The 27,767-nt window shown below is 38.4% G+C and overlaps 4 protein-coding genes across 4 annotated transcripts; 1 reads left to right on the top strand and 3 right to left on the bottom strand.

Moving 5' to 3' along the window:
* The first annotated feature begins 9 nt into the window (after nucleotides 1–9).
* On the top strand, nucleotides 10–4,936 carry LOC140949910 (substance-K receptor-like). Its single transcript, XM_073399063.1, has 5 exons — nucleotides 10–863; nucleotides 1,115–1,161; nucleotides 1,286–1,339; nucleotides 2,569–2,615; nucleotides 3,792–4,936. The coding sequence occupies exons 4-5, from the start codon at nucleotides 2,597–2,599 to the stop codon at nucleotides 4,889–4,891; spliced, it is 1,119 nt and encodes a 372-aa protein (XP_073255164.1). The 5' UTR covers nucleotides 10–863; nucleotides 1,115–1,161; nucleotides 1,286–1,339; nucleotides 2,569–2,596; the 3' UTR covers nucleotides 4,892–4,936.
* A 2,715-nt stretch (nucleotides 4,937–7,651) lies between these two features.
* LOC140950656 (histamine H2 receptor-like) lies at nucleotides 7,652–10,296 on the bottom strand. The gene is made up of 2 exons (XM_073399906.1): nucleotides 10,132–10,296; nucleotides 7,652–9,983 (listed from the first exon to the last, which is right to left on the bottom strand). Exon 2 carries the CDS (start codon nucleotides 9,959–9,961, stop codon nucleotides 9,014–9,016), a length of 948 nt encoding a protein of 315 aa, XP_073256007.1. The 5' UTR covers nucleotides 9,962–9,983; nucleotides 10,132–10,296; the 3' UTR covers nucleotides 7,652–9,013.
* A 7,387-nt stretch (nucleotides 10,297–17,683) lies between these two features.
* LOC140950654 (trace amine-associated receptor 6-like) lies at nucleotides 17,684–19,431 on the bottom strand. The gene has a single exon (XM_073399904.1). The coding sequence runs from the start codon at nucleotides 19,119–19,121 to the stop codon at nucleotides 18,111–18,113; it is 1,011 nt and encodes a 336-aa protein (XP_073256005.1). The 5' UTR covers nucleotides 19,122–19,431; the 3' UTR covers nucleotides 17,684–18,110.
* A 6,187-nt stretch (nucleotides 19,432–25,618) lies between these two features.
* On the bottom strand, nucleotides 25,619–27,434 carry LOC140950655 (adenosine receptor A2a-like). Its single transcript, XM_073399905.1, has one exon. It carries the CDS (start codon nucleotides 27,178–27,180, stop codon nucleotides 26,212–26,214), a length of 969 nt encoding a protein of 322 aa, XP_073256006.1. The 5' UTR covers nucleotides 27,181–27,434; the 3' UTR covers nucleotides 25,619–26,211.
* Between the last annotated feature and the right edge of the window lie 333 nt (nucleotides 27,435–27,767).

Genomic DNA, 27,767 nt, shown 5'->3' with positions numbered 1-27,767 from the left:
ATTTAATTAAGCACCGAGTTAATCCGTAGTCTCGTGAGCCCGTGAGCATGTCTTGCGTATGCTTGGTACTTAAAAAATTAACAATACCTTTATTAATACACAAAACAGCAATTTGCTGTGGTTGTCCTGTTACCCTACCGCACAAGTGTACTCAGTAAAAGATTAAATATTGCTAATTTTTTGAAACAGGTCCATTAAATAGGACATTTACACGAAAATCTCTGTAGGTAAGAAAATTTTTACAGGGTGAACAGAAGTGCATATATCTAAGGCAATCATTCTTTAAACCGCTCTTTCCTGACTGTCATCCGGTTACGTCGAAATTAAGGACAAATCGTATCTGAAAAAACAGAGTTATTTGCATAGTTGTCATTAAATGTGTGAGGTTATATAGAATAATTGACGTTTTTTTATTCCGAAATTTCACAGGCATTTTTGGAGTTGCCATTAGCTTTTCGCTCTGGTTTTCATTGCCAGACGCTGTTAATTGGTATACGTGTTTTATCATCAGAAACTCATTTAGAAATAATCCTTTATTTTTAGAGTTAAGCATAAGTCTTTGAAGCCAGTGAAAAAGTTCAGCAATAACCATAGTTTTTCAATTACAGCGTTTAGCAGGTGCTGTATTCAATACTCTTTAAACAGCCAATCAGCTTTCGATCTCGAGGTAATTGAAATTTAAAGTGTCAGTTTTGTTCTACCTCGATATCAGTGATATTTCTGCCTGCATAATGTGAGGAATTATAAGACACGCGAACTAATTTGTTTAGTACCAGAGTCTGGAGCTTGGAAAATCCCTTTGGACTACACATTGTACTTTTACTCAAAACAAAACGGTTTGAATTTCTTCAACTTATGTTGAGGTAATGCCTTTAGTTTTGAAGACACGAATTTAACAGGAATGAACAGCTGGTAACAGGAGAAAAATAACTACGTTTACCCGGACGATCAAACTCAACCTACTTTTGAAATGACTCTTGGGTTCAAACCTTTCACAGTTTAGCTGGGCACTATTAGATTAGAAATTCTGTTGGCAAGAAAGTATTGATTAAAAAATAAGGCAGAAAAAATGGCGGCAAGTTTTAACCCCAGCGTTTTTATCCTTTTCATATAGCAACTCTGACTTGAGATCTCGAGAATACAGGGAATTCAAAGAAAAAGGTTAGTATATTGAAGGCGCATGATTTCAATTAAGTGGAAACTTTTTTTGCTTTATTTTTTATCATTTTTTTTATGAAGGTAATAATCTAAGAGTTTCGCCTCATTTATATGTTATCGCAAATAGCCTTTACCGATGGCAGTTAGCTGGCAAATGTAGGATGGCCAACTAAAGATTCAGGTAAATTTTACTTACTTTGCAATTTTTATTTTATTGATTATTCAAATACGAAAAGTTACTTTAAAAATCTCTGGCACACTACACGCTTGTGTTTTTTTTTTCTTTCTTTTTAAATTCATATATTTCGTTATTACAAGAAACATAGATGTGGAATTAAGTCCGTTAATACTATGATCCGCTCATTAACATGGGGTTGGACAATTTAATATAGTCTTTTTCTCTGAGAATATTAAATTAATTGAATGCATTGAAAAAAATGCGATTTTTCTTGTTTATATCGCGGTTTGTCGATTAAGTTAATAATTTGACAACGTTATTCAAATATTTTTTATTTCTTCAATGTTGTTAGGCCATTGTTTAATTAACTATGGTTAGACAAAAATTGGAGCAATTTTTTTACTTATTTTTTTCTTTATGTGTAAAATTTGACGTCTCAATTATTAATTTCTTTTTAAAACAAAGGTGAACGGTCACCTATCCTTTGAGGTCCTGACGATTCGCTGCGAAACAGGCCCCAGCTGTTGTTTGTCAAAGGAATACTGCTGTCCATTTGATAAATCACTATCCAGTGACACTGAATTCATGACAGTTGATGTTCCTATATACTTTAACTGAAAATACTTATACTTAAATAATAAATTACAGTTCTGAAGTGTCCATTAGGGTAAATACTGACCTGTAAACCCCAGTTATTATTAGTTATGAGCCTAAAATGGCCAATATTGTTGAGAAATGTACACCAGAAGTATATCCGGAAATTTATTTTTCCTTCTTTCACGGAGCTTAGGCCAATTTTTACTAGCCTGCGTAGCAAGCGTTTCTGTGCGGGTTAGGAGCTCTCATTTCATTTCTCGCGCGGTCAAAACCGAAAGTCCCCTTTCTCGGTATTTCTTTGCTCCGAAACCAGACGGAAACGCTTGCTACGCAGAATAAATTTTTACAGAATTTTGCAGTTTGATTAAATTCAGTATGATAAGGCGACTTACACATGTATGATTATATCTTTGTTTTGACAAAAAGCGCTTTAAAAAATTAATGATTCTCGGTAAGTAGGAATGTGTGAACGCATGTAGCGCAAATGGGTTTTTTGGTCGCTCTGAAGGGAAGTTTTCTCACGGAACGGCAGAAAGGGTTAAATTATTTACCTTGAAGCCAAGACTCGTTACTTGTCTCTTACTGTATTTTCATCATCTTTGTTTTGATTCTTAAAAGAAATTTTTATCTTTTAGGAGTGCTGCTGATTGCTATCACACAAGGATGAATAATTCAACAATAGGTTTGTTAATGTCATTATCTTTTCTCAAGCTTTTAGCTGCTTCGATTGAAATTGTCAAGGCAATAAGGCTTCTTTTCAAAGAACTAAATTTTCGCGGGCTAGCATGTCTCCATTCATAGGCTCCAGCCAATCAGAAGCACTACACAAATCTGGGTAGTGACACGTCATCAGTATGGAATTTCTGCGCACAGTTCTCAGACGTCATTTCGCGGGAAAACTAGTGATGGCGTCGCGAAATGTCACATGCTTTCTCAGGCTATTTTGTTTCTGAAGAAATGAATTATTCTCCTATGTAGTGATAGACAGTGCCCTTTATATAAAACATTTCAAAATGGAATCGTTATTTTTCCATTGTCAGATTGAAAGCTCCTTGCAACAAGTGGGACACGCTCACAACGATCATACTATTAAACAGAAATTTAGGCTAAACTAAATCGGTTCTTAGGATGTTTTACTACTCTTATCAACACGATAGCTCTCGTGTAAAAGAAGTTGATTGCATGAATGACCTATTTTGCGCTGCTGAACAAGTGAAAAATATAAATTATGTTAGCAGCCCTTTTTCTCCGGAAAAACAAATGAAAATTATGCTCGTAATAACGAGTTTTGGCAAAATTTTTTTGTGCCAAATCAATCAAAGCTTTGGACAGTACCGCAACTTCCATGGGGTCATTCGAGCCGTTTGGAGGGTCTGACAGTACCTTTATTTCTCAGTTAAGTCCTGAGTATTGATCATGATCAGCGCCGAGGGTTCAACCTTGCGCGATGAAACATGTTGCAGATCCTGCTTTGTGAGACCTCGATATGTTGAACTAAAAAGGCTAGTGATAGTCTACTATAGATCGACCTGAAGTAACCAGCTCTAGCCCGTAGTTGGAGGAGGCCAAACCTCTCACTGATAAGCTCCCATAGTTTCTGTTTGGTCTCCTTTCCCCTCTTCTTTTTTCTACTTGTCCCATATTACTTGTAATTCATTTTCTATTGTTGTGTGGCAAATAAAATAAAATAATAATTTAAAAAAATTATAAAAAACAACAATGACCTTCTCTCATTCGACGAGCAATTTCTTGACACCAATCCTTACAATTTTGTTCCCAGATAACATATACTCATTGCTTCAATTTGGCCAGAAGTTATAAACATGAATCTGATTATCTGATTTTTATTGTTCCACAGGAAGTGTATCCACTTCACCAAAGTCAACCACTATAGAGCTAGAAGTAGGCATTACCATGAAAATAGCTGTTACTGTGTTGGCAGCCACCATTTTAATTCTCGATTTGATTGGTAACGCCATTGTTATCCACATTGTCCGCGCCCGAACACAAGCACGTACAACAATAGATCTTCTTATTGCAAACCTGGCAGTAGCTGATTTATTAATGATACCAGTCATTTTGTACCTCGTCAAGTTTTTCTTTATCCAGTTTGACTGGTTTGGAGGCATCTTGGGACAGATCACGTGTCGACTGGCTATGTCACTCCAAGCCTTGTCAATTTTAGGCTCCGTTTACACCATCTTCGCTATAAGCGTTGATCGTTTCTGCGCCGTGTTCTTTCCACTGCAAAAAATATTAACAAAACCTCGTTTAGGAGGTTGCATCGTGTTTATATGGTTGATTGCAATTGCCCTCGCAGTTCCACAAGGTGTGATCGCGACAGTTTTGCCTGTTGGCAAAAAGCACGTTTGTGTTCCAGTATGGGAAAACAGTGGAATGAAATCAAGCAATTACACGCTAATTTTTGTAGTGTTCAGCTACATCTTTCCTTTGGTAGCCATAGCAACACTGTATACCTTCACAGGAGCGAGGCTGTGGAAAAGCACCGCCCCAGGCCACCACTCGGAAGAAATAATTAAAAGAATGAAAGCCACCCGCCGCAAACCAACTAAAATGCTTATCTGTATTGTGGTCGTATTTGCAGTCTGCTGGCTTCCATTAGATACAGCAGAAGTCCTAAGAAGATTTGCACCAGAAATTTATTGGAGATCTATTCCTTTTGAAGTGATTTTGATTTTGCCATGGTTTGGTGTGGCTAACAGTGCAATCAATCCATTTATTTACCCTATTTTTTGCGAGAAGTTTAACTTCGAATTCAAGACAATTCTCGGATTTTACCGCTCTGAGAAACCAAATCGAAAGAAATCTGATTTGACCATAGAAACGGGGCTGCTTAAATGGAACGATAAAAAGATTGAGAAAAGTCTTTTTAAGCTGGAAGATAACGAGAAAAGTCCTCATCCAAGAAGCACCAAAATAGCTTTCACGACAGTATAACTTTCTCTATAAGACCGAAGTCTGGAACCGGCACTATGTCCGTCTTAGGGACCGGTCATTATTTATCACCTGGGGGGGGGGGTCGGAGGATTTTGGGGGGGATTACTTGATTTTTAGGAGAACAGAGGGGGGGATCAGTCTTAACTGAGAGCCCAAAAGAAGGGGGTCACTGAAAATTTTGGAAGGATTCAGAGGGGGGACCACTCAAATCTGCTTGAACAATGCCAGTTTGAAAGCATACAACATAAATGTGCCCATTCTGCTGGGAGATGATAGCATTTGCAATCTCAATTTGTTCTAACACAACTTTATTTAAAAAACGGAAGTCTGTCACGCTGGCGAATGTGTGCATTTCAATTTATATCGAGAAAGCTTTGTTTTAACGCTTTTATATTTTTCCTTTTATATTGTGCTCATGACTTAGCTAATATTCATCTTTAAACATGACGGGTGAATTCTAAATTGTGAACTATATAAACTTCTGATAACTGAAACATTGTAAAAAGCGTGTTTGTTTGTTTTTTCTGAGTTAAATACGTACCGAAATGCTTCAGAAAACAGTAAGGCCGAAATACCCGGTGCGGCATATCTTAGTAAAATAGAGTGTTTTATTGAGGACCACTACGTCCGAAGAGAGCTCTTTTTTGAATTTTGTCGGGATGCCTGCAATAAGCAAAGCGATGTAAGCTCCACACTCTGTTCCTGGTGTACCAACAACAGATGGGTGGGACAAGTAACAGAAAGAATCCCTCAGCCTGTGCCAGACAAGCAAAATCCCGGGCACTTTATGGATGTGTACGAAACGCCGACAACAGGTCGTGCTCCAGACGATTATCAACCGAGGAAATGTCTGAAGGACTTGTACGAACAAAACGCCATCTCTGCGGGCAATCCAAATACGATCGCTGCTTTCTGTGCAACCTATAGTGTCGAGGAAAAGCATGTCATTGAATACCTAGGCCATCTAAATGATATCAACATCAGGAAGGATATTAGAACAAGAGAGGCTAAGGAGAAAAAAAGGTTAGAAGAGGAACTAACATACAAGGACTACCAGTGGGGCATACTTATTGAGAATGGCAAAGTTGAAAAGCTGAAGGTGAGACAGCTCGACCTGTACCTTAAGGAACATGGCCTGACCACTGTTGGTATAAAGCTGGACAAGATAAAGACAATTCGCTACCATTACTATCGACAGAGAAGTCCAGGCAACGGGAATGAGTTGTCCAGCAGTGAGGAAGAGAGTGAAGAATCAGATACGGAGTTAGATGATGACGAGGATAGCGAAGATGATCTTGTCATTGCTGATCTCGATGAACAGTCAACTGTTCGTATGCCAGTTTTAACTTTTGTACCAGATGACCAAATAGCTGGAGTTACTGTACAAGCAAACACTGGATAAAAAAAAAGGAAACCAAAAAGAAAACAAACAAAAAAACGAACAAAAAAAATCATAAAAATGTGAGCAAAGCTACAAAGGCTGATCTATTACACTATAGATGAAAATAAAAAAGGAGACAGGAACAGTGGCCGATCCTAGCCCTTCCAGATGGCCGAATTGTCGCTAAATATGACCTGCTGATAGGGACTTGGCGGACTGCTATTTGGCACTCTAAAAAAAGTAACTTTGCAGTTTCAAGCACTTTGCAGTTTTAAGCAAGATTGCTTGTATGTCAACTGAATTCAGATGTCTGGATCCAGACTAGAAAAAGACACGGATCAAGAGACACTTTTAAAAAAAGACTGCGCGATAACGGCTTTATTATGCTGTAAGTACATCATATAGTTAGAAATACTACCTGTATATGAACGTTTAAAACACTAAATATACACGTCGAAAGGTGAATATGGGTACAAAGACATGGGGGGGGATCACGAAAGTTATATATAGTTATGAGGGGGGATCACTTCAATAAAATAACATTTAAAGGGAGGATCGGCTAAATTTCATCGTGTTTAGCCCAAAATCCTCCGACCCCCCCCCCCCCCCCCCCCCCCAGGCGATAAATAATGACCGGTCCCTTAGAGAGGTGTCCGTCTTATAGAAGGTCAAAGCAAAAGCCTTAATAACATGGCAGACACCTATTAAACTTACTAGGTATCCGTTATATAGAAATTTTTATTAAGAGAGAGCTTGTTGTCGACAGATACACGACTTTAGCAGCGGCCTACTGAATTGTACAAAACGATGAAAATTAGTAGCGTCACGGCTAATGGCCGCCATGAAAAGGTTTGATTAAAAAACATACCGGTTTAACATAGTAATTCCAGAAAGGAAATACGTTGTCACTAGTGCAATCAATGTCAGTGATTCTCATCGAATCGATACTCAAAGTAAAGAAGAATTTAATATTGATCTTGAAACACAACATTGATATACAAAGCGCTTTCATAATATAATACATAATGTATTTAAAACTACAATAAACTCGTCATTGTGTCCGTAACTTCATGCATCTGGCAAAGTTCTCACAAAATCCGAGGAGTGATAAGCCACCCCTGTTCTTGATTGTTTCTTAAGCTTAGTTTTCATGTTATCTTTCTGATGTCCTCAGAAGATTCTCAGGCCGGCGTTCGAGACGATCAAAGGCATATGGAAACACCAACCTCGTCTCCAGGGTCTTCTCGTTTTCCAATATGGCGGCTTCTTTCTCTAAATTCCTGCGGCCACCATATTGGACTATCGGCTAGGCTGGGGTGGCAGCAATGGAAATGAATTCAATGGGCTGATTCCAAAGAATCGTCCGAGCTGTCTCTATTGTCCAAAGCCGTCAGGACACGAGGTGAGGGCCATTCCATAAGATACACATCCCCGTTGACAAAGGACATTGAAATTTTACTAACCCTAAGGAATGCTCTTTTTTCCGCCAAAGCCTCAGAAAAATTCATTGATGAACATTTATCCCCTCAGAAAATTTCCCTTCTGAGTCTAATAGCTTTGTAAAAGAAAAAAATTGCTTTTCTCCTGGTACCCTCAGAAAATCTGGCCCGCAGTCTAACAACCTCCAGAAATTTTTGCTTTTCTGTTACTCCCCCCAGGAAATCTGGTCTTCGGTCCTACAACCTTCAGAAATAGACCAATTCTGATACATTAAAATTCATACTTGGCAGCGATGCTTGGCGGAATGAAACAAAAGAAATCACCTTGAGGCTCAGCAATGAATAATATATTTCTATTTTTTTATTCCCCCAAGCCTGGGAGCCGAGTATGAATTTAAATATATCGAAAATTTCGTCAACAGGGGGATGTGAATGTTAATTAAATCGAATGGCCGTGATTTAGACAATTTGGTTGGTTATACAATCACCAGAAAGATACGTGTGGCCTCATTTTACCGAAAAGCGGCTGCATGGTAATCGAGTCTAAAATCAAGGTTTTTTGAAGGAAAACTTATCGCATTTTTTACATTTCCATTACAATCATGACTCTCTTTCTCTCCAAAGCATTTCTTTGTGTTTATTTTTAACACAAGCTCATAACTTCACTTGAAGTTTTCATTGGTTCATTAGACCCTGCGTGGGCTTTTCATTAAATTAGCAACACTAATTATTTCTCGGACTTTATTGTTCTTCTTTTTGACACTGACTTGAAAACCGCTTAGTTATTATGAACTGTTTAATTGATAATTGATGACATTTCCTTCAGGATAAGAGGATGAAAGTATTGGCCAGACTGTTGTAAGATACAATACGAATGGAGTAAATTACTAAAATCTGTTAATAATTTAGCTAAAGCCTTTGACTGTTGTTAGATGTTGTGATAATTGAAAAGACGATAACCTTGCTACAATTTTTTACCGTGCACCTGTTGGCAGTCTAGAGTTATTGATGGAGCAGAAAAACATCAGGTTAACGATTGCATAAAAACTGAGCAGACAGTCTATTTTAGAATGTATTTTGGGGGGATTCAAACACAATCAAAACGAAACTTTAACTATATGTGAGTGTTATTAAAAAAAGAAAATACTTAAGAGGAACTGCTCTAAAAGGCTATCAACTTTTTTAACAATTCTTTTCTGAAGTGTCTTTGTGATATCGATGCGCTTTATCGGTAAAAGTGGCACGCTTGGTTGTTTTAACAACTGCGGTCATATTCAAGGATTGTGTGGAATTGAAATCAGACTATTTATGCCAAATACAACTTCTCAGAATTTGATTAAAAGCGTTCCTTAGTTGAGAGTTCATGAGTGCGTAAATAACAAAATTGCAACAGGAATTACCATAGGCTAAAGTAATTACTGTTCGCTGGAGAGCGTCTGGGATAAGCCTGTCTCCTTGAAAAGCGCGTATAGTGGTGACTACGAAATAAGGCGTCCACGTAATAAAAAACACACCGACAACAACAGCTAGAGTTTTCGCAGCTTTCATTTCCCTTTTAAGCTTATTCTTTGAACACTGAGTCCCACTGCACTCGATTGCAGAAATGCGTCGAGAATTTCGTCGAACTTCCTTAAAGATGAACGCATAAGCAACCAACATTGTTGTCACAGGAAGAAGGAAGTAGAACACGATAAGCAGAATTACCAAAGTTGGATGTTTCAGCCAGTGTATTTCGCATTCAGACATGACTTTGTTGAAACGATGGTCTACAAGTCCCAAGGCTGGGAACACAGAAAGTAAAAACGACTGTAGCCATATGTAGATTAGTAACATGATGATTCTTTTTGGAGTAACTTTAATATCGTACGACAAAGGCCATTTTATGGCAATCAGTCGCTCGATGCTAATCGCGCAGAGGTGAAGAATGGACGCACCGCATAAAAGTACACCACACATTGAAGAAATGCTGCACCATATTTCGCCGAAAATCCATTCACCTGAAAACACTGAGATCATAATGTAGATCACTCGTAGAAGTGGAACCAACAGATCGGCGCAGGCCAGACTACACACCAAATAGTTTGTCAGGCTTCGTAGATTCCTAAATCGCCAAACTGCCAGACAGACGAGGCTGTTTCCCGTAAGCGTGAGGACTGAAAGCAAGATCAGAGCAATTCCGTAGAAAATAGATTCAATCGGAGGAATCGACGTGATCATGTCGTACACCCCAGATGTATTAGTTTGACTCATGGTTTAAAAAAGCGATCAGTTCCTGAAGTTTAATAACACAGGTTGAAAAGATAAGTTATGCATGTATAAAACACTTTAATGAAGGCAAATGATGAGGAAGTTTTAAGATTTCAATACAGCGCAAAAACAATCATTTCCCTTTTGAGGTAAATAAGCTTAATGAGTAATACCTGTCGAATAATCCATTCCCTGGCGAACAAGTACTTTTTAAGAGTACAAACTTGTTGAAAGGACTGAGCGCCTTAGAGCATTCTTGTCGATGACAAAGCATGGATTGAGTAACTAAGTGTCAACTCTTGAAATTAACTATTGTTAATTCAATATCAGCAAACAAACTTGACATTTGTGCGTCATTAAAGACAAACAAATGAAAATCACATCAAAGAGAAACAGGCTACAATTGTTATCAAAACACACCAAGTAATCACTGAGACTGTTTGTAAATCGTACCATATATTTAATGGCTCTCTGTACAAAGGCCTGGTTTAAATTTCAGAAGAAATTGCAGGGAGGTACAAGGGGGACCATACCCCTACCAGTCCCCTCGCCAAAAAAAAGTACCTGTTTTTATTTCTTTTTCAAGCTTGCGAGCGGAAGGAATCCTCCAGATCCTGCAATCTGATTGGTTCCGATAGCGGGCGGTATTTTACGATCTTGCCCGCTAACCCGGACGGAATCGTTGGCAGCTTCATTCACAAGTTTGTTTGTTGTTTCTGAAAGAGCAAGAACCGTCATTTTCTTTTAAGCCTCTCCTCCTGTTATAGGCTTATCTACCTGTACCTGTAAACAAAAAAAATATATCATGTGATTATACTACCCCCCCCCCCCAACCCCGCATACAAGCCCTCTTCCAAATGTACTGAAACAAGACGCTATGGGAGCGTACACTTCGGCGTAGGAGTTGTGGATTAATTGTGAATGCGGACGAATGGTAAGAAATGATAATTTCCGAATACCCTGCCATACAAATACCCTTACTTTTCTCCTTTGTGTAACATCCGAATGCAACTTTGAAACATTCCTGCGCGTCACGAATCCTTTGCTTCGTGCTCCGCCGAAGTAACAAGCCGAAAAGTCACGAACTTGCGTGCTCAATCTTGTCCCGAAACTAGTGCATAATTTCATAGCTATTTTTCATGTTCCAACTACCTTGGGTAGCAGTGGCGCAATTGGCTAATCCCCCAACTTGAGAGTCTCCTCTGAGACACAGAGGAGACTGTAACACAGGTGAGTCGGTTCAAACCCCCGTCTAGCCAAAATAATAATTCTTTCTTCCTCGAATAAGTTAAAGAATAAATCAAAGAAATCGATGTGATATCTAGATATCTTGAGCTAATTCGGTTCTCAGTTCGTCAAATAGCCGAATAGAACCGAAAACAGTGGCCTACAGACTTTACGTGCCCAATCTTGTCCCAAAAAAGCAACTTTGGGGCATTCCTGAGCGTCTCGAATCCTTTACTTCGCGCTCCGCCGAAGTAATGAATTGATGAATTATGACGTTTTAAAGCTTGATTAAAAACAAGCCAGTGAAATAAATAATTTTGTTCCGGGATGTTATAGGTTATTTGGAAGAGCGTTTTACCGCTCCGGAAGAAGATGTATATATATAATAATGTGGTGGTTCAATTGTATCCTTGGTTTAAATTGTACTTTCTTTTGTTTTTGTTTATGGTAATATATGATAATGAGTTTGAAACAAAAGAAAATAAAAGCAATTAAGAAATTAATCAGGGAGCCCACGTCACAAATGTGGTTTTCAATAGGGCCCTGAATTAAATAAAATTACAGAATGATATAAAAATGCCTAAATATTTGAAAATAAAAATTCAAAAACTTTAAAAAATTAATAATTTAAACCAAGGATAAAACTGAGCCACAACATATATAGAAGCCCATGGCTTTTCAGCGGCAGTATACGGTGTAGACACGAAACTACTGTAATTTTTCATCACGTCGCCAAAAATGAAATTACAAATATAAAGTGCCTAAGTATATTTAAAAATAAAAATTTCAAAAATTTAAAATTCAAAAATTTAAAGGGATACAGTCAGCTATGGGACCGCGCTGACCTGAACACTACTTTTGTCAGTTTGAAAAGAGTTTACCTCAACCCGAAATCAAATGAACGCGTCGGCTACATGTAGAATCCGCTTCAATCTTGTCTAGTGTTTCAATCGATCCTCGATCTTTTACAGAAAACCTCGTTTTGAGCAAACTTTTACTCATCCTATGACATTATTTTATCATACTTTGTTTAAAACAGTATCCAAAGAAACATGAACAGAAGAGGTGAGAAACGCATGGGCGCCGGGCAGGAGAGATCGATTTCGTTTACCAAAATAACAAAAGAAATTAATCAATAACATTGGCGAGCAAATAATTGTTATATGTTGTGGAAAATCGATGGAAAAGGTTACATATGTTTGGAAAATCAAGCATTCTCGACCTTGAACCTTCGACAATGATTCATGCCGACTCCGAGTCATTTATCACCTCTACTGAGGATCGAATTCAGAAGTATTCGTCGATGTTTAGCTTTTCCTGGACAAATCCATCGGTGAATTCTTAATGGTATATAAAAAATGTGTGCTCTGATGTGGCTTAGGGTCAGTATAATCACGATTTGGGCATGTAACTAATTGAACTTTACGAGGTTTGTTTTGAGTATTCCGGATACGCTTCTCACTTTCTGTTTCACGTGAGTGTCTTGTGACATGCAAATCGGTACCTAATACGCATGTGCATCAGCTGACTGTGTCTCTTCAAACCAAGGATAAAATTGAACCACAACATATAGTATACGGTACAGACACGAAACTATATTATAATTACTGTAATTTTTCATCACGTGACCAACTGGGATTTATGATGGACTGCTGTTTCTAAACGGTAGCCTTTCAGGTACAGGTGCCATCTACGGAAAGAACTCGGTAATACTAATGATACTGGGCTGTCGAAGTGTACTAAATGTCTCTAAGAGTAATAAAGTTAAATCAAGTGTGATAAACGTTTCGTCTTAGACATAAGGAGTAGAGAGAGAGTGTATGCGTGTGTGTGTGTGTGTATAGTATTGGCAGTTTAGACTTTAGACAGTTAAAACTCCGTTTTGGACTTTCATTATTTTATACTATTACATGATAAATTTCTGCAATTGGATTGGCTTAGAGCAGTGGTATTTCAGCTTATTGTGAAATACCTACATGTGAAAATTACAAACCTTTTGCGGGTAGTAGTATAAACAACTGGTATAAGAATACTGACGGCAACGGTTCTACTGTGCGCGTGGTGCTCTTTGACTTTAGGAAAGCATTCGATCTCATCGACCACGCCATTCTTATGGCTAAACTTACTGATTATGAGCTACCACCTTGGGTGCTGGACTGGATTGCAGATTTTCTTACTGACAGGAAGCAACGAGTGAAACTCGCCACGATTGCTACTCGGATTGGGGATCTGTCAGGGCAGGTGTCCCGCAGGGGACCAAACTGGGGCCCTGGCTCTTCCTGGTAATGATAAATGACATCATTGTCAATGGCGTCAACCTTTGGAAGTACGTCGATGACACATCGATGGCCGAGACAGTCCACAAGGGCCAACCAAGTGGAATCCAATTTGCTGTAGACGACCTAGTTAGGGAAGCCGAAATAGATAAGTTCCAATTGAATGAGACCAAGTGTAAAGAGTTGCAGATAAGTTTCTCAAGGTCTGTAGATCCTTTCGAAACAGTTACTATTAACAACAAACCAATTGAGGTTGTAACTAGCGCAAAACTTCTTGGTCTCACAATTTCAAACAATCTAAAGTGGAACGCTCACATAGAGAATGTTATCAAAAAAGGAGCCTCTAGGCTATATCTTTTAAGGCAGCTTAAGCGTGCAAAAGGAGATCCTGCGCAGCTACTTTGTTTCTATACTACGTGTATCCGGCCCATGTCCGAATATGCCTGCCAAGTTTTCCACAATGGTCTGCCTGAGTATCTCTCTGAAGAGCTAGAGAAAATTCAGCGCCGTGCACTTAGAATTATTTTCCCAGATTTAGGCTATCAAGAGGCTCTAAAAGAGTGCAAGATTGCCATCCTCCACCAACGGCGCCAATGGCTGACAGAGCGCCTATTCAATGAGATTAAGGACAACAGCCTCCACAAATTACATGGCCTTTTGCCGCCACGTAATCTTAGTACTGTAGCCTTAAGGAGAAAGCGCGCTTTTAACGTACCTCTTTGTAGAACAAATAGACTAATGAATAGTTTTATCATGCATAACGCGGCTATTTTCTAATGGTTTTATTGTAAATTCGCGGCTATTTTCTTAAATTTCATGACATAGTATTTTGTTCCTTTGTTTTATTTATTTACTGTTATTTATTTATAATAGTTAGTCTCTCTAGTATTCAACGTATTGTACAGTCCGTAATCCAGCCCTTGGGCTGCAATGGATTTTTAATAAAGCTATCTATCTATCTATCTATCTATCTATCTATCTGATTTGTACGTGATATTTGGCATAAATACCACTCGTAATGTTTGAAAATTGTCTCAAATTTCACATACCTAAAGGCTCGTGAAATCACGTATAACAATTTCTAAATATCACTCATGGTATTTATGCCAAATATCACTACAAATCATGCTGCTACCTATACTAATACTTTTGTTTTTCTTAATCACTTAAATACGTACTTTTAGCTACCTAAAAGTCTTCCGGCCTTCCGTGAGGGAGGTCCCGAGCCCGATTCTCTTACCATTAATACCCGTAAACAGATGAAGAGAACTGGGAGGGTGCAAAATGAGCGCACCGTCGGTCTCAGGTTTGTTAGTCAGATGACTATTTCGAGCTACCGACGTAAAGTAAGCACTCTTTACCCTCTTTTACCTTGAGACCTTTAGTGAACAGCTCCACAGAAATCAGAGACAAACTGCTCAGTATACAGTTCAGTTTAATTGTTAGCAATCTTAGAATACATCCCCTGTCAAAAAGAGCCACCATGACGATAGAGCGTAAAAACCATGCATCACCACCGGGGAGTACTGCTTTAAGCAGTGGCATTTATACGGTTCACGGATGCTGGCACCCCAAAAAGATTAATATTCTCCCCCTCCCAAACAAAAATAATAAAAATGAAAATGGAAAAGTGTTGCTTTCATTTCTCCTGTATATTACAGTCGTCGATCACGCCTCCCAGGAGAAATATGGAACAACATTTTAGGGGGCCATCAAGGAGTATTATGAATGGGAGATGTGCAAATGGCGAATTTTTAACTTCCATTAACTTCTATACCCTTCTAATATGGTGACAAGTTTAGTTATGTCTTCATGACAACTGGGCTTCAAAGCTAGGTTTCTTTTTAATTCTAGAGATGAGATGCAATCCAGGCAAAGAGGCCTAATTATAAAATAGATATATTTAAGCAATAGAAAACGAAAGTGTTTATATCAGGCTATGCAAACACAGGAAAAAAGTTTTCTATCGTTTTTATGAAATAACTTTCCCGAAAAAGACGTAAAACTCTCTGTATGGCACTAATTAAAAGAGAAATTGTTACCAGTTGCAAAGTCTTGCAACCTTTTTTACCTTTTTTGCGTGACGCACACCCCTACCCAATTTTTCTGGAAGTACCCCTTCGGGCTTTGGCAATGATGTAATTTCTACGGAATCTAGGCCCCTGAATTTTCGTGTATTTATACACGCGTATAGCCAGCGACCGCAGACGTACTTCTGGTCGTCGTTAACAAGCGTACTAAATCAATTTAGAAAGAAATAAAAAGTACGCTGTGGCTATATGGCCGGTAACCGGTCAAGGTTTTCAAAACACTAAATGACGGGCAGTCTTCTATTCTCAGTAAATTTCACAAAATCGAAAAATCCCAGCTAATCTAAATTATCATATGTCGATTAAGAAAAGTCAAGCGATCCTGAAATGCTTTATAGATTTCAAGTATAGCGTTTTAGTTTACGTTGACCGGCAGTCGAGCTGAAAGGAGGCGATTTATTCTATGCGAAACAGGATTTACTCGCTAAAAGTTTTCAAAACGCCACAAACCATGTTTTGTGACTCTTAGAACTTTTTTCAGCTCGACTGCCGGTCAAGGTTTTCAAAACACTAAATGACCGGCAGTCCTATATTCTCAGTAAATTTCACAAAATCGAAAAATCCCACCTAATCTAAATTATCATATGTCGATTAAGAAAAGTCAAGCAAAACACGGTTTCGTCTTCTGAGCCCAGTGTAAACCAAATACTAGACTTGAGATCTATAAAGCATTTCAGGATCGCTTGACTTGTCTCAATCGACATATGATAGTTTAGATTAGCTAAAATCTTTCCATTTTGTGAAATTTACTGAAAATATAGGACTGCCGGCCTTTTAGTGTTTTGAAAACCTTGACCGGCTACCGGCCATATAGCCACGAAAGTATCGACGTCGATTAAGTAGGAAGTAATAAACTTTTAGCGAGTAAATCCTGTTTCGCATAGAATCAATCGCCTCCTCATTTCTCGATCTAATGTCCAAGCAAAGCGAGACGGAATACCGTTATAAGCGCGTTCTTGTTAGACATAAATTGCACAGTACATCATTTATGAAACAAAAATTTTTTTCTGTGGGCAAAATGTCAACTCTTTAATTTCAAGAAACTTTGAAAAAATATTCGCGCAATCCTTTTACATTTTAAGTGGTTTATAAATATTAAAAAAAATACTAAGTAGACGTAATATTTGCCGCTTAAATGGTTTTGCCCTTTCTTTAAATTACCTGTAAGAGATTAAAATTCGTTCCAATGAATTCAAATTAGCTAATTTGATAAGAGTTGACATCTAGGGCAAATTAGGTGACTCACCAATAATGAAAAAGCGGAAAGAACTAGATTTTTCTTCCTTTCAGTTCTTCTCTTTCATCAGAAAAAACTCTTTTATGACGCCTGGAACGTGTTGAATCGGATTAGGATTGGTCGTTATATTATGAAACAAACCTTTAGTTAAACGCATTGGTGACAGGAAGCAACTAATCCGCCACTATTATGCTAATTGTGTTTAAGATTCAAGGTGCTACACAAAAAGACAGCACAAATTAAAATATAAAGCAGCTAAGTAATCGCAGTTTGAAAGAGCGGCTTTCTTTTAAACAGCGAGATAAATTAATTAATGTCCGGCCGAAATAGCAGTTTATGGAAGAATCAACAAAAACGCTCTGTTCTAGGTCTGTTGCTACATTGTATTTCATGGGCACCTTTTTATTTATTGACATTAGTTGACAACATATCTTAATTTTCACTTTGAATGAATGAAATTTGGTAACCTTCTCAAGGCAGGGAGCATTGCCGTACGTATTTAAAAAAAAAGAAAAAGGAAACCCTTTTTGTTGTTTAAAATTGATACGGCAAAGAAGCTGAATAACATCTTCACAAGCAACTGGAACTTTTCATTAAACGAAAAGGAAATTGCTCGTTTGCAATCACAATCTCCAGTTAAACTTAGTAAAAAGAATTTTGGTCCTGTTCTACGCGAAAATAATGAAATTTGTCGAAAAACTCGCATGTCCATGGATTGCAGACTAAACTGGGTATCAAATTAGTTAACTTAAAAAATCCAAAAGCTTCCAAACGGAACTAACAAATCATAAGGCATGTTGTCCAACAATTGAACAAACTGAGGGTTCGGAAGTTTACTGGAGAAGACAAATTGGCGGATCTTGTCAAAGACATAAATGGGATCGCCTGCAACAGCTGTTTTGAATCTATAACGGTGAATTATCTTTTTCTTAAACAACCCTGGATAACATATACCAATTTTTGTACATGTATTTTAATTTCACCCTCCAAAATGGCACTGTAGTTCTGTAGAGCGACTAATCAACCCAGTTTTATCCTTCCAAAAAAGTAATATTTTTTCTCTCACAAAACTGTGAAAGCCTAACATACGTAAATGAACCTGAAGTCGAAGTAATTTTCGAACCGGTCACAAGACGACTCAAAAAGAGAATCTAGGAGATCTAAGGTATACCTTTTATTAAAATACATATTGACAAAAAAAGCCTGCTTAAAAATTTGCCTACTAATTAAAAATTATTTTACTCGCGGGCAGCATGAAAACTTCGTTTCAAAGATGTAAACGGCTCAAAACATACATGTAACAAAATCCTCTGGTGTCCAACTCACTTTTCAAACGTCCCCCATTCGAGATGGATAGTTTCGACTCTGTTTGAAGCACGAGGGGAATTAAAACATTTAAAAGTTCGCTTGCAGGCAACCCTAAACTGTCTACATCTGATGGAGTAAACCCAAGGATTGCAGGCGGAACTTACATAAGCCACTAAACAAACCAACAACCATATTTTTCGCTCTATAATTAATAAAGTTTCTTTATCTTTTGCGTTTTGGGAACTTGACAAAATAAGCTGGATCATTGATGTTACAAGACTTGGCATCCAAAGAAGGATAAACAGAAATACAACAATACCGATCGTTAAAGCTGTTTTTTGGTGGCTTATTTGAAGACGTTTACTTCTTCTCCACGCGTTCTGCGCGTTTGATGGAAGTGATGTTTCGTTCAGAATCCTTCTAACGTGTTGCCTGGCGGCTCTGAAAATGTTCACATAACAGAAAGTTATGATCACAAACGGCAAGATGCAAGTTATGATGGCCATGACGACCCAGAGAATGGATAAATGCTCTAGCTTATCCAGGAAAAGACGAACACTGGCGAAGATCAAAGAGGATACCCACACAGTTGCGATAGCGATAATGCAGTGCTTTAAAGATGACAGCTGCTCGTATCGTAAGCCGAAGTTTACAGCTATGTAACGATCAATACTTATTGCTGTTAATCCAAACGTTGAGGCGACAACAGCTTGAATCCAAGCGAAATCTTCTATCTTGTCGAACACAGATCCCGCTTTAAGCCACTGAGGATCGGGATGGAGATAGATAAGCACACCTTTAACTGCTAAGATAGGGTTAAGAATAGCTCCAACTAACAAATCCGCTGCAGCTAACGAAGCAATGTAAAAATTAGAAATTGAATGGAGGGTTTTTGTTCTGAAAATGGCGATTAAAACAACTGCATTTCCTCCAATGGTCATTATGCCAGAAAAACAGCTTAACAAAGCCAGGGTGATAAATTCTGGTGAGTCAGCAAAGCTGATGAATGTTTGGTTCGAATTCATTTCAGTCTTGTTTGTTCGGATTCTGATGCGGTTCACAAGCTACTGTATTGGAAAATTTGAAGCTAATTTGGTCTTCCCAGCTGCTAAAAGACACAGATTTCACCACAGTGACTTTTTAAAATCAGTCGGCAAAGAGTTATCATCAATTTGCCAGTATCGACTCGACGTTTATCAAATGATAATCTAGGAACGTCTCGCATCTAACCAATCAAAACCCAGGGGCAGGTTCTGTAATTTGAAACAAAATAAATCTAGACGGTCACCCTAACTTAAAATTAATATCCCATAAAATGCTGGACACGATTTAGACTGATGTAAAAATATATATGGGTATTTGCCAAAGCTTGTAATTATTTGGAAGATATTGCCTGAAGCAAAACAACATAATCATACATACTTTATGCTTCTTAAAAATGCAAACCCGTAATAAAAATGGAAACTTCACACAGAGTAAACAGTTTTATGGCACTTCCAGCCACTGTCATGATAATTATTGTATAAGCGATTTTTTTTTTCTTTTCAATTGCAAATTTCCAGTTAAAGGGCGACAGGTTATCTTTTTTGCATTTTTTTCTTACGACAAAAACCTAGGGTCAATATAATATAATTAGCCCGCAAGGAAAAGCCATCCAACACATTAGTGGGAAATAATTCATCTACGATTTTAATGTCATTAATGATCATATACTCTGATGTGAACGAGACCAAATGTTATGTTCAAACGAAAATGTTTTATACCTAAAAATTCTGACAATACTTTTGTAAATTTTTAGTACGTGCAATATACAAATAGCAAACAAATATCGATCTAAATAATGGATTTTTCTCAACGGCGTCTAAAAAATTCAACTCTCTAGCTCTTTTGACGCTACTCACCCTAATACCACTGATAATTCCTTTGTGTGTATTAGCCTTCTTTTCTTGTTATAATGAATACTGTCTCTGTGAGGGGCTGTTTACATGGAGGTGGGGCACCTCAGGTAGGTGAGGTAACCTGCTTAGGTGGGGTAACCCGCCTGTCCATATAATCTCTCATTTTAATTTGGTCGCATTTACATGATAGTTGGGGTGACCAGCCACATGTTACCTCACCTATCCTCTTTTTTTCATGTATAAGATTAACGATAGTTTTGTGACTTTTGTATCTTTTTTTGTTTTGTTGTTTATAATTTGTATGTAAATGTGTGAAAAAAGTTGTAATAAAGTATAAACAACAACAATAGCAAAGAAAGTATGGTGTAGATCTTCTTTTCTATCACATCAGGAAAAACGTGAGATCATGACCACGGTCGTTGAACTTAAAGAGAACCAACGGTAAGTAAAATTTTTCAAAACAGGTACCAGCTTACTTGAAGACTGGAGCCAGGAGGAGGTGCGGATATCAGTGCTATAAACTAGACAACAAATGAATACTAAAGAAACTGTGATGCTGCTTTGGGTGGGGGAAGCAAAACACATAAATTCCTCGGCTTCTCCCCCAGGGGGGTACTCCAGGGAATTCTTGGTGGGCGTGTGTCGCCCGGTTCTCCAAATACTGACCCTCAGTTTCAGACAAAAAAAAAAGTCATTTTCCACACCGGTTTTCAGACCTGGAGGTGGTCACAAAACGCAACATTACATGTTTACATAAAACAGAAGTTATGTCATCATTGCTGAGATTAAAACCGCAACAAAAAGATTTCTTAAAATCCATTTCGAATTCGCCTGTTACACTTTCTTTCTTTTTCATTTGGAATTGATACGACGAACACATTGATACACAACTGTGGTTCCATCGTAAAGCATACCCCCATTCCAGACCAAAACGGGCAAAATCTAAACTCGTTTGCAGACCAAAACGGCGCAAAAAACCCTGCCCTTTGGGGCGGCACATACTTATATGGCTTCTCCTACCCAAAACGTCAGCTTCATAGATTTTGAAACTTTTTTCCATTCTTCCAATTGAGCTAATCGGACGGCAGCTAACCTTCTTCAGGGCCCGGTTCGTGAAAGGCCGATTAGCGTTAATCCAGGATTAAAATTTTGTTCCATTTTTGTATTTTACATTCTTATGCATTGCTTAGGGTAACATTTTGTGTTATCATTTCTGTATCTGGTAGTATAAAGACTCACCAGTATTTTGTAACCTTGAGTTGCATGTTCTTAGACGACAAAACGTTGCTTGAAATTTGGCTTAATCCTGGGTTAAGCTTAGCCATCTTTCACAGAACCGGGCCCATATCTTTGGCCTGTTTCTCGGCAAATCAGGATATAAAGTTAGTATGTTTACTCTAGCAGATGTATGTTCGTAATTTTCGAGTTGCATTTTAGCTGTCCTTGTTATGTTCTTTGGCAGTAGTTCGGCCTTTTCCTCGTCGCAAAACGAGTGCATTAAAATCTTCTCTTCTCTGGTTTTACTATCCTGTTTCAGGCTCTCAGATAGTGGGGATGACGAGTTAGTGAAAAGTACGCGATATAAAGTATGAGTATATGATCTGGCCCTGGGGTAAGGGGGCGGTGGCGGGAAAAAGGAAGGGAGGGCCCTTCCTCTCCCCAGTTTCCTCCAGTTTTAGTTTCGTGTTCGCGCTTTCTCATTAGGGACTTCAAGATCCAACGACGCGACGGCAACGAGAACTTCGCGTAAAAAGTGAATTTGCGTTCTTTCAGTCCTTATCGCAATTATTCCTACCCACCTACTTTGTCAAATACAGGCGAACCCTCCTGGAGTTGAGTTCCTAGGGACCAGATCCAAGTGCAGCAGGAGAAACAAAATTTCGTCGTTGCTTGTTTACGTACTCCATAAAACGCGAAATTAGGGATTTTCACGTCGTAGTCGTGCAAAAACGGGCGAAGAAATGTATAAAAGAGCGTGACGCACGTGCAAAGTTGTTGTTTTGCTTATTAAACCTTTTGTTTTGTTTTGTTTTGTTTTGTTTTTGACGTTCTTGTTGCCGTCCGCGTCGTTGGATCTTAAAAAGTCCCTAATTTCTCATATTCAAGCACCCGACTATCTCGGAGCCTGAAACAGGCTACAGTTTTACCAAAATAGCTGACTGCTACTAACAGCGCTTTCCACTTTGCTTTTTTGTCGACTATCAGCCGTACATGAACAATTGATGTCAATTGTGTTGATATCAGCAAACATCTTCCAAAATTGGTCAAAATGAGCTGATTATAAAGCCGATCAGAAACGGAGAAATATTTTGAATGAACAATAATTGTACCTGAGATTAAAAACCAAAGAGAGAGGATAAGGGAACCGAGGTCCACAACTCAAGTTTGTCACAATTTCCAACAACGTAAACGATAACAGTTTTTATTATTGATTCGAAATATTTCACCGTTTCTGATAGGCTCCAATTCTTCGGTTTATCCTTCATGAACAACTGGAGCTTACCATATTTGGAAGATGTGAGCAATATACCAACGATTCATTGGTATTTTTGATTGGCAACGAGGTTGATTGATGGTATATTTGATTGGAAACGAGGCTGGTAGGGCAAAAGACCATCGCCAAGCCGCTAAGCTGTTAATTCACTTGTGAGCTAAGACAAATGGTGTTCACGGCTATCTGAGACGAAATAGCTGATTTCTAACTAAATCTGCAAACACAAGAATACGCTAAACATATCGCTTGATTGATTTTATCTACTTTTTGAGGAGTTGCGAGGAAAAACAACTGCTTTTGAAACCGTGCCGAGAAATAGGCCAAAGGTTTGAAGAAAGTCTTCGAGGAGGCAATCTTGTTCAAAAATTAGGAAAATTTAGAATGAATAATAAAACAATTATTGGATTCGGCTTTCGTAGGATGTGAAGAATTACACAGATCTTAGAGGATGTTTTCCACCTCCGCTATCAGCATCACTGGACAACATCCTCCTCAATCTGCATATTTCTTCACATCCTACTCAGCCTCGTTCAATACAGTCAACGCTCGCCTTGCGGGCACCCCGGCACTTTAACGGACACCCCGATAATACGGAGAGCAGCTAAATCCCTGGCAAAAACATATTATAACAGTTTGACTGAAATAAACTGCCGCTATTACAGACTCTCGCTAATGAGGACATTAACTCAAGGTCCCCACAATGTCCGTTATAAAGGGAGCTGTGTAAAATGTTGATATGAATTAGTCAGATATGCGCCGGTCGGACGGAACGTCTTTTTGTCAATGCCATAGCGAGTGATGTCCAGTGTCTGAGTTAAAGGTAGTATCTTGAGTTTTCCTTCAGTTTCAAGATAAGTTTTGAATAAGGAGAAGGTAGAAGAATGGTAGTGACGGTAGGACGGTAGTGAATGAGCTCCGTTTAAAAACTTCAGGCGACTTCATTTTATTGCGGCCCAGATGGGTACCAAGTAGTTAGGTGGGTCCCCTGTGAAATTGGGCATGCGCAAGGTGGGTCCTTTTTACCAAGAGGCCATTCCCATCTTCTTTTTTTGGCCTTGTGAGGACGAAAATGACCATGATGAGAGCCACAAGTTAATTCCCATTTTCTCTCAGTTTTGTTACGTTGTCTTTATTGCTTGTGTTCGAGGAGTTCTGCCCTTATTGTGTGTATAGGTCGCTTCTTGCTCAGGGAGTTTTCATTTCATTTCATTTTTTTTAATTGGTTAATTCAGATTTAAAATTTTATTTTCTCACTGTCTTACAAATAGCAAAGGCTACTGTAGGTGGGCAGTGTCTAGTATATAAAACAAAATACGCACTCCAAATTGTATGATTGACAAGTCATTAAAGGTATTTTATAAATTGTACAAATGCTAAAGAGCAGGAGAAACGTTACGTTAAAAACAATTCTGAGGTTAACTGGAATACAGATAATGAATCAGAAACTTACAAGTACACTATTAAAATGATTGCAAAGATAATGAGTGGGTGAGATAAGGACGATTTTGCGTTGCATTTGTCCTGATAGCTAAGGGTAGGCAGATCAGGATAGAAGTCTGTCTGTGAAAGAACTGATTTGAGGTAAGCAATCATATATTTTCTTTTTAGAGGTATGTTTTGTGATTTTTCCAGTATTCGGAGGTATGCAATCCCATATTGTGGCCCCCAATCATGAAAATGACTTGCCTTGTTTATCCAATCTTGAAAATTCAATTTAGTAATCACCTCTTGACAAGGATCTAGTGTAGTTATAAACATGTACTTGATCCGAGTACTGTTGAATAAGCCGCGTAAAATATTATGTGGTGCAAAATTGTTTGTGATACCTTGCATGAGAATAGCAACTAATTTAAAACAGAGCATGCTTAGAGGACGCAAAAAATAGAATCGCGTGAGCTGTATAATGGCCAAAGTAAATCACACGAAGGGCACGCCTTTGCAGCAAAAATAGTTGCCGTTAGCATGAGTCTTGGCCGCTTGTCCCCAGACGACTAATATAAGAGGAAAGGAGAGCTTTATAAATAGTTTGGACTCAGAGGATATTCAATGGTACGAAGTGTCTGAGTGAGTCTAGCAATTATGCCAACCGTTTTACTAATTTTTTAAGATTAATATATTACTTCCAAGTCAAATTGTTCAGTCATTGAGAACTGATGAGCATTCCCACAGTGACTAAGTCTAAGTCTAAGTTTTTGCGTTCCAGAGGAATGAATCAATGAATGAATAATGGTCGAAAAGTTTTAGATTTAGTTTATAGTTCGGCCTTTTATCATCACGGTTAAAAATGAAAAAGTTACATTTTTCAATGTTTAGCCATAATTTGTTTGCAATTAACAAGTTATATACGCTTAGAAGTTCACAGTTAACGACTGTCTCAAGAGATTTTAAATTTTGGTCAGCGTACAGCATATTTGTGTCATCAGCGAAAAGATAGAACTTTAATCGGAGCAATTTTGCCTATCGTTAACATATAGTAGGAAAAGTAATGGTCCTAGAACCGAACGCCGAGGGACACCCTGTAACGAGACTACCTTGTCCGTATTTCAAGCCCAGCCTGAGTTGTCTGTGTATGGCCTGTCAGATCTGACGAAAACCACTCATTGACAATGCCTCGAATATCGTAGTGCTTCATTTTTTCTAGTAATATAGAGCGATTGACCGTATATCGAATGCCTATCGTAGATCTATAAAAATACCGCTCGAGAAAAATTGGGATCCATATTTGTTTGTATTTGGCTTATTATGTCAAGAATAGCATGTTGTGTGGAATGCTTATCGCGGAAACCATACTAAGATTTACAAAATACGCCTTGCTTATCCAGATAGGCTTTTAATTTTGACGATTATACATGAGTTTTTCGAACATTCGGTTAAAAACGGAAAGGAGCGATATTCTTGGCTTGGAAGGAAGGTCTCATCACCACTTTTGAAAACAGGTATCACTTTGGCATGCTTTAGTTTGGAAGGATAGATGGCGATTTCAATTGAATTGTTTATTATGAATGATAGAGGATAACTAAATATGACACTCTAGTAAATCTTAAGACTCGGATAGGGAGGAAGTAAAATCCAAAAGCTTTACTTGATGGGATCATCATTGTTTCCTCCTCAATTTCCTTAGCGGTTACTGGACAAAAGAAGAAAGAGAATTAGAGAAAGGATAGGCAAGTGAGGATGATTCGTCTCCGTTGAGCGACATAGTTTGATACGATGTTACGAATAACGCGTAAAAAGTAAATCAATGCTTCAAATGTTTTTACCTATGGCGGAGTTTGATGTTTTTCTAAGCGTAGCTGCACAGCATAAGATTGTTAACCTTCGCGGAGGTATATCCAACCATTCTTCATTGTTTGATTCATCGCCTTGGTTAGCAGTGTGTCGTGCTCCGCGCGTCGTAAAAACTTGCTCGGTCCACGAGACCCGAAACGCATAGGCCTCGAGGAATAATAAGGCCCAGGAACTAGGCAACTCCGCGTGGGCATTGCAGATCGCTTCGGGGCCTTCGACGTCTTATCCTCTAACAATCTCAATTTTTTGTTTTTTCTGCAAAACGAAATACTTAGACTTTCAATTAAATTTTAAGACGTTGCTGACAACTGACAACCAACTTCGACATTTTAGACATCTTAATTAGAGAAATGACCATCTGACAAGATAAGCTCGCATTATACCTCGTGGTCTTTATACTTTCGTTATTCTTGAAAGCTTGCGAGAAGTGATTAATCATGACACGCTTTTAGAGTTTCGAAAGCTGGCCGCAATGCTTCTTGAAAGCTCTCTTTTCAAACGATTTCGACCCAAGATTCTCCTCAAAGTATTTTTAAACTCTGGTACCCTTATGGTATAGACCCAGGGATTTATCGCTGACGAGCAAAAACATAAAAAGGCGAGCCAGAACCACGCAAAGTCGATTCGCAATTTCTTACAACGATCAACTGTTGTAAGTTCTAAACAGGATGCAATGAAACTTGGTATCCACATGACTACGAACAATGAAATAATTATGGCCGCCGTCCAAGCGGCTTTGCGGTTTTTGGCGGATATTCGCGCCTCTTCGGTGCTTAATTTACGTTCCGCGATCTTTTTGCACTGCGCTCTTGCTGCATAGTATATTTGCAGATAGCAAAATGCAATTAAAAACAGGGGGACGGTAACTGTTAGGATGGTCGTTGAAATCCAAAGCCTTGGCAGTCTAGCTGGGTTATTGATGGTAAGTCTTACTGAGCCAAATATGAAGGAAAAGAGCCAGATGACAGTCAATGCTACATAGCATTTTCTGCGCGTCATAATCCTGTGGTACCTGAAAACGGACGTGATAGCCACATATCTGTCAATGCTAACTGCGCATAAATTAAATGTGGTGCTGGTTGTGCTTTGAATCCACATAAAATCTGCTAGTTTTGATAACCAATGATTCCCTTGCCACCGATCCAGAGCAACTTTTGAAATCAGTATCGGATTCATCAACAGGCCCACGGAAACGTCAGCGATGGCCAAGGAAGCGATGAAAAAGTTTGATACAGTTTGCAGTGTTGTTGTTTGATAGATCGCGATCAAAACAATACCATTTCCGAATAGGCAAAACGCGCTGGAGAGACTGTACAGACAAATAAGGATCGTACCTGATTCCAAGGAGAATCTAGCGCTGCAGCTAATCTCACTTGCAACGTTTGTTGTGTTCATGGTGTTCATAGAAGTACCACTCGACCAAAGTGTCTGCTATTCACCCTAAAGGTTACAGTTTCAGATCGCCAAAAAAATGTTCAAACGATCTTATCCCGTTTGCTTCCTTTTTTCAAGCCTGTAACTTATGTTTTATCGAAAAAATCTTTGGAAGATCGACGCCCAGCTTTCAGAGCTCTTCTGGTAAACAACTTTTTAACATCATCGTTACTTTGTGCCTTTTATCTATGGTACCTCCTTACCCAAATAAATAATTGCTGTAGTAATTATTCTCTTTCTAATTAACTTTTTGTACAACTTATGTCACGTTTGGCGGATATTACCCGTTTTTCGGGTTTCTTTGGCATATTTTAACCTCATATCGCAATAACGAAAATGCATGTCAGCTTCGATCAGATAGAGAAAGTCGAGCAAACAAATCAGAGTGGTCATTTATCACATGTGATTGAGTATTAAATTCAAGTCCCGCGTGTTCGGAAAATTGGTTGGAAGACATCAAGGAACCAAAGTACTAATCACTAAGTTCAACCGAAAATGCAAAATTAATGAACCTGTCAATTAGATGATTAGTTAAACACTATTAAAAAAACATATTA

Source organism: Porites lutea, chromosome 10 (assembly GCF_958299795.1).
Source record: "Porites lutea chromosome 10, jaPorLute2.1, whole genome shotgun sequence".
Lineage (NCBI taxonomy): Eukaryota > Metazoa > Cnidaria > Anthozoa > Scleractinia > Poritidae > Porites > Porites lutea.
This window is presented reverse-complemented; position numbering and strand designations above follow the sequence as displayed.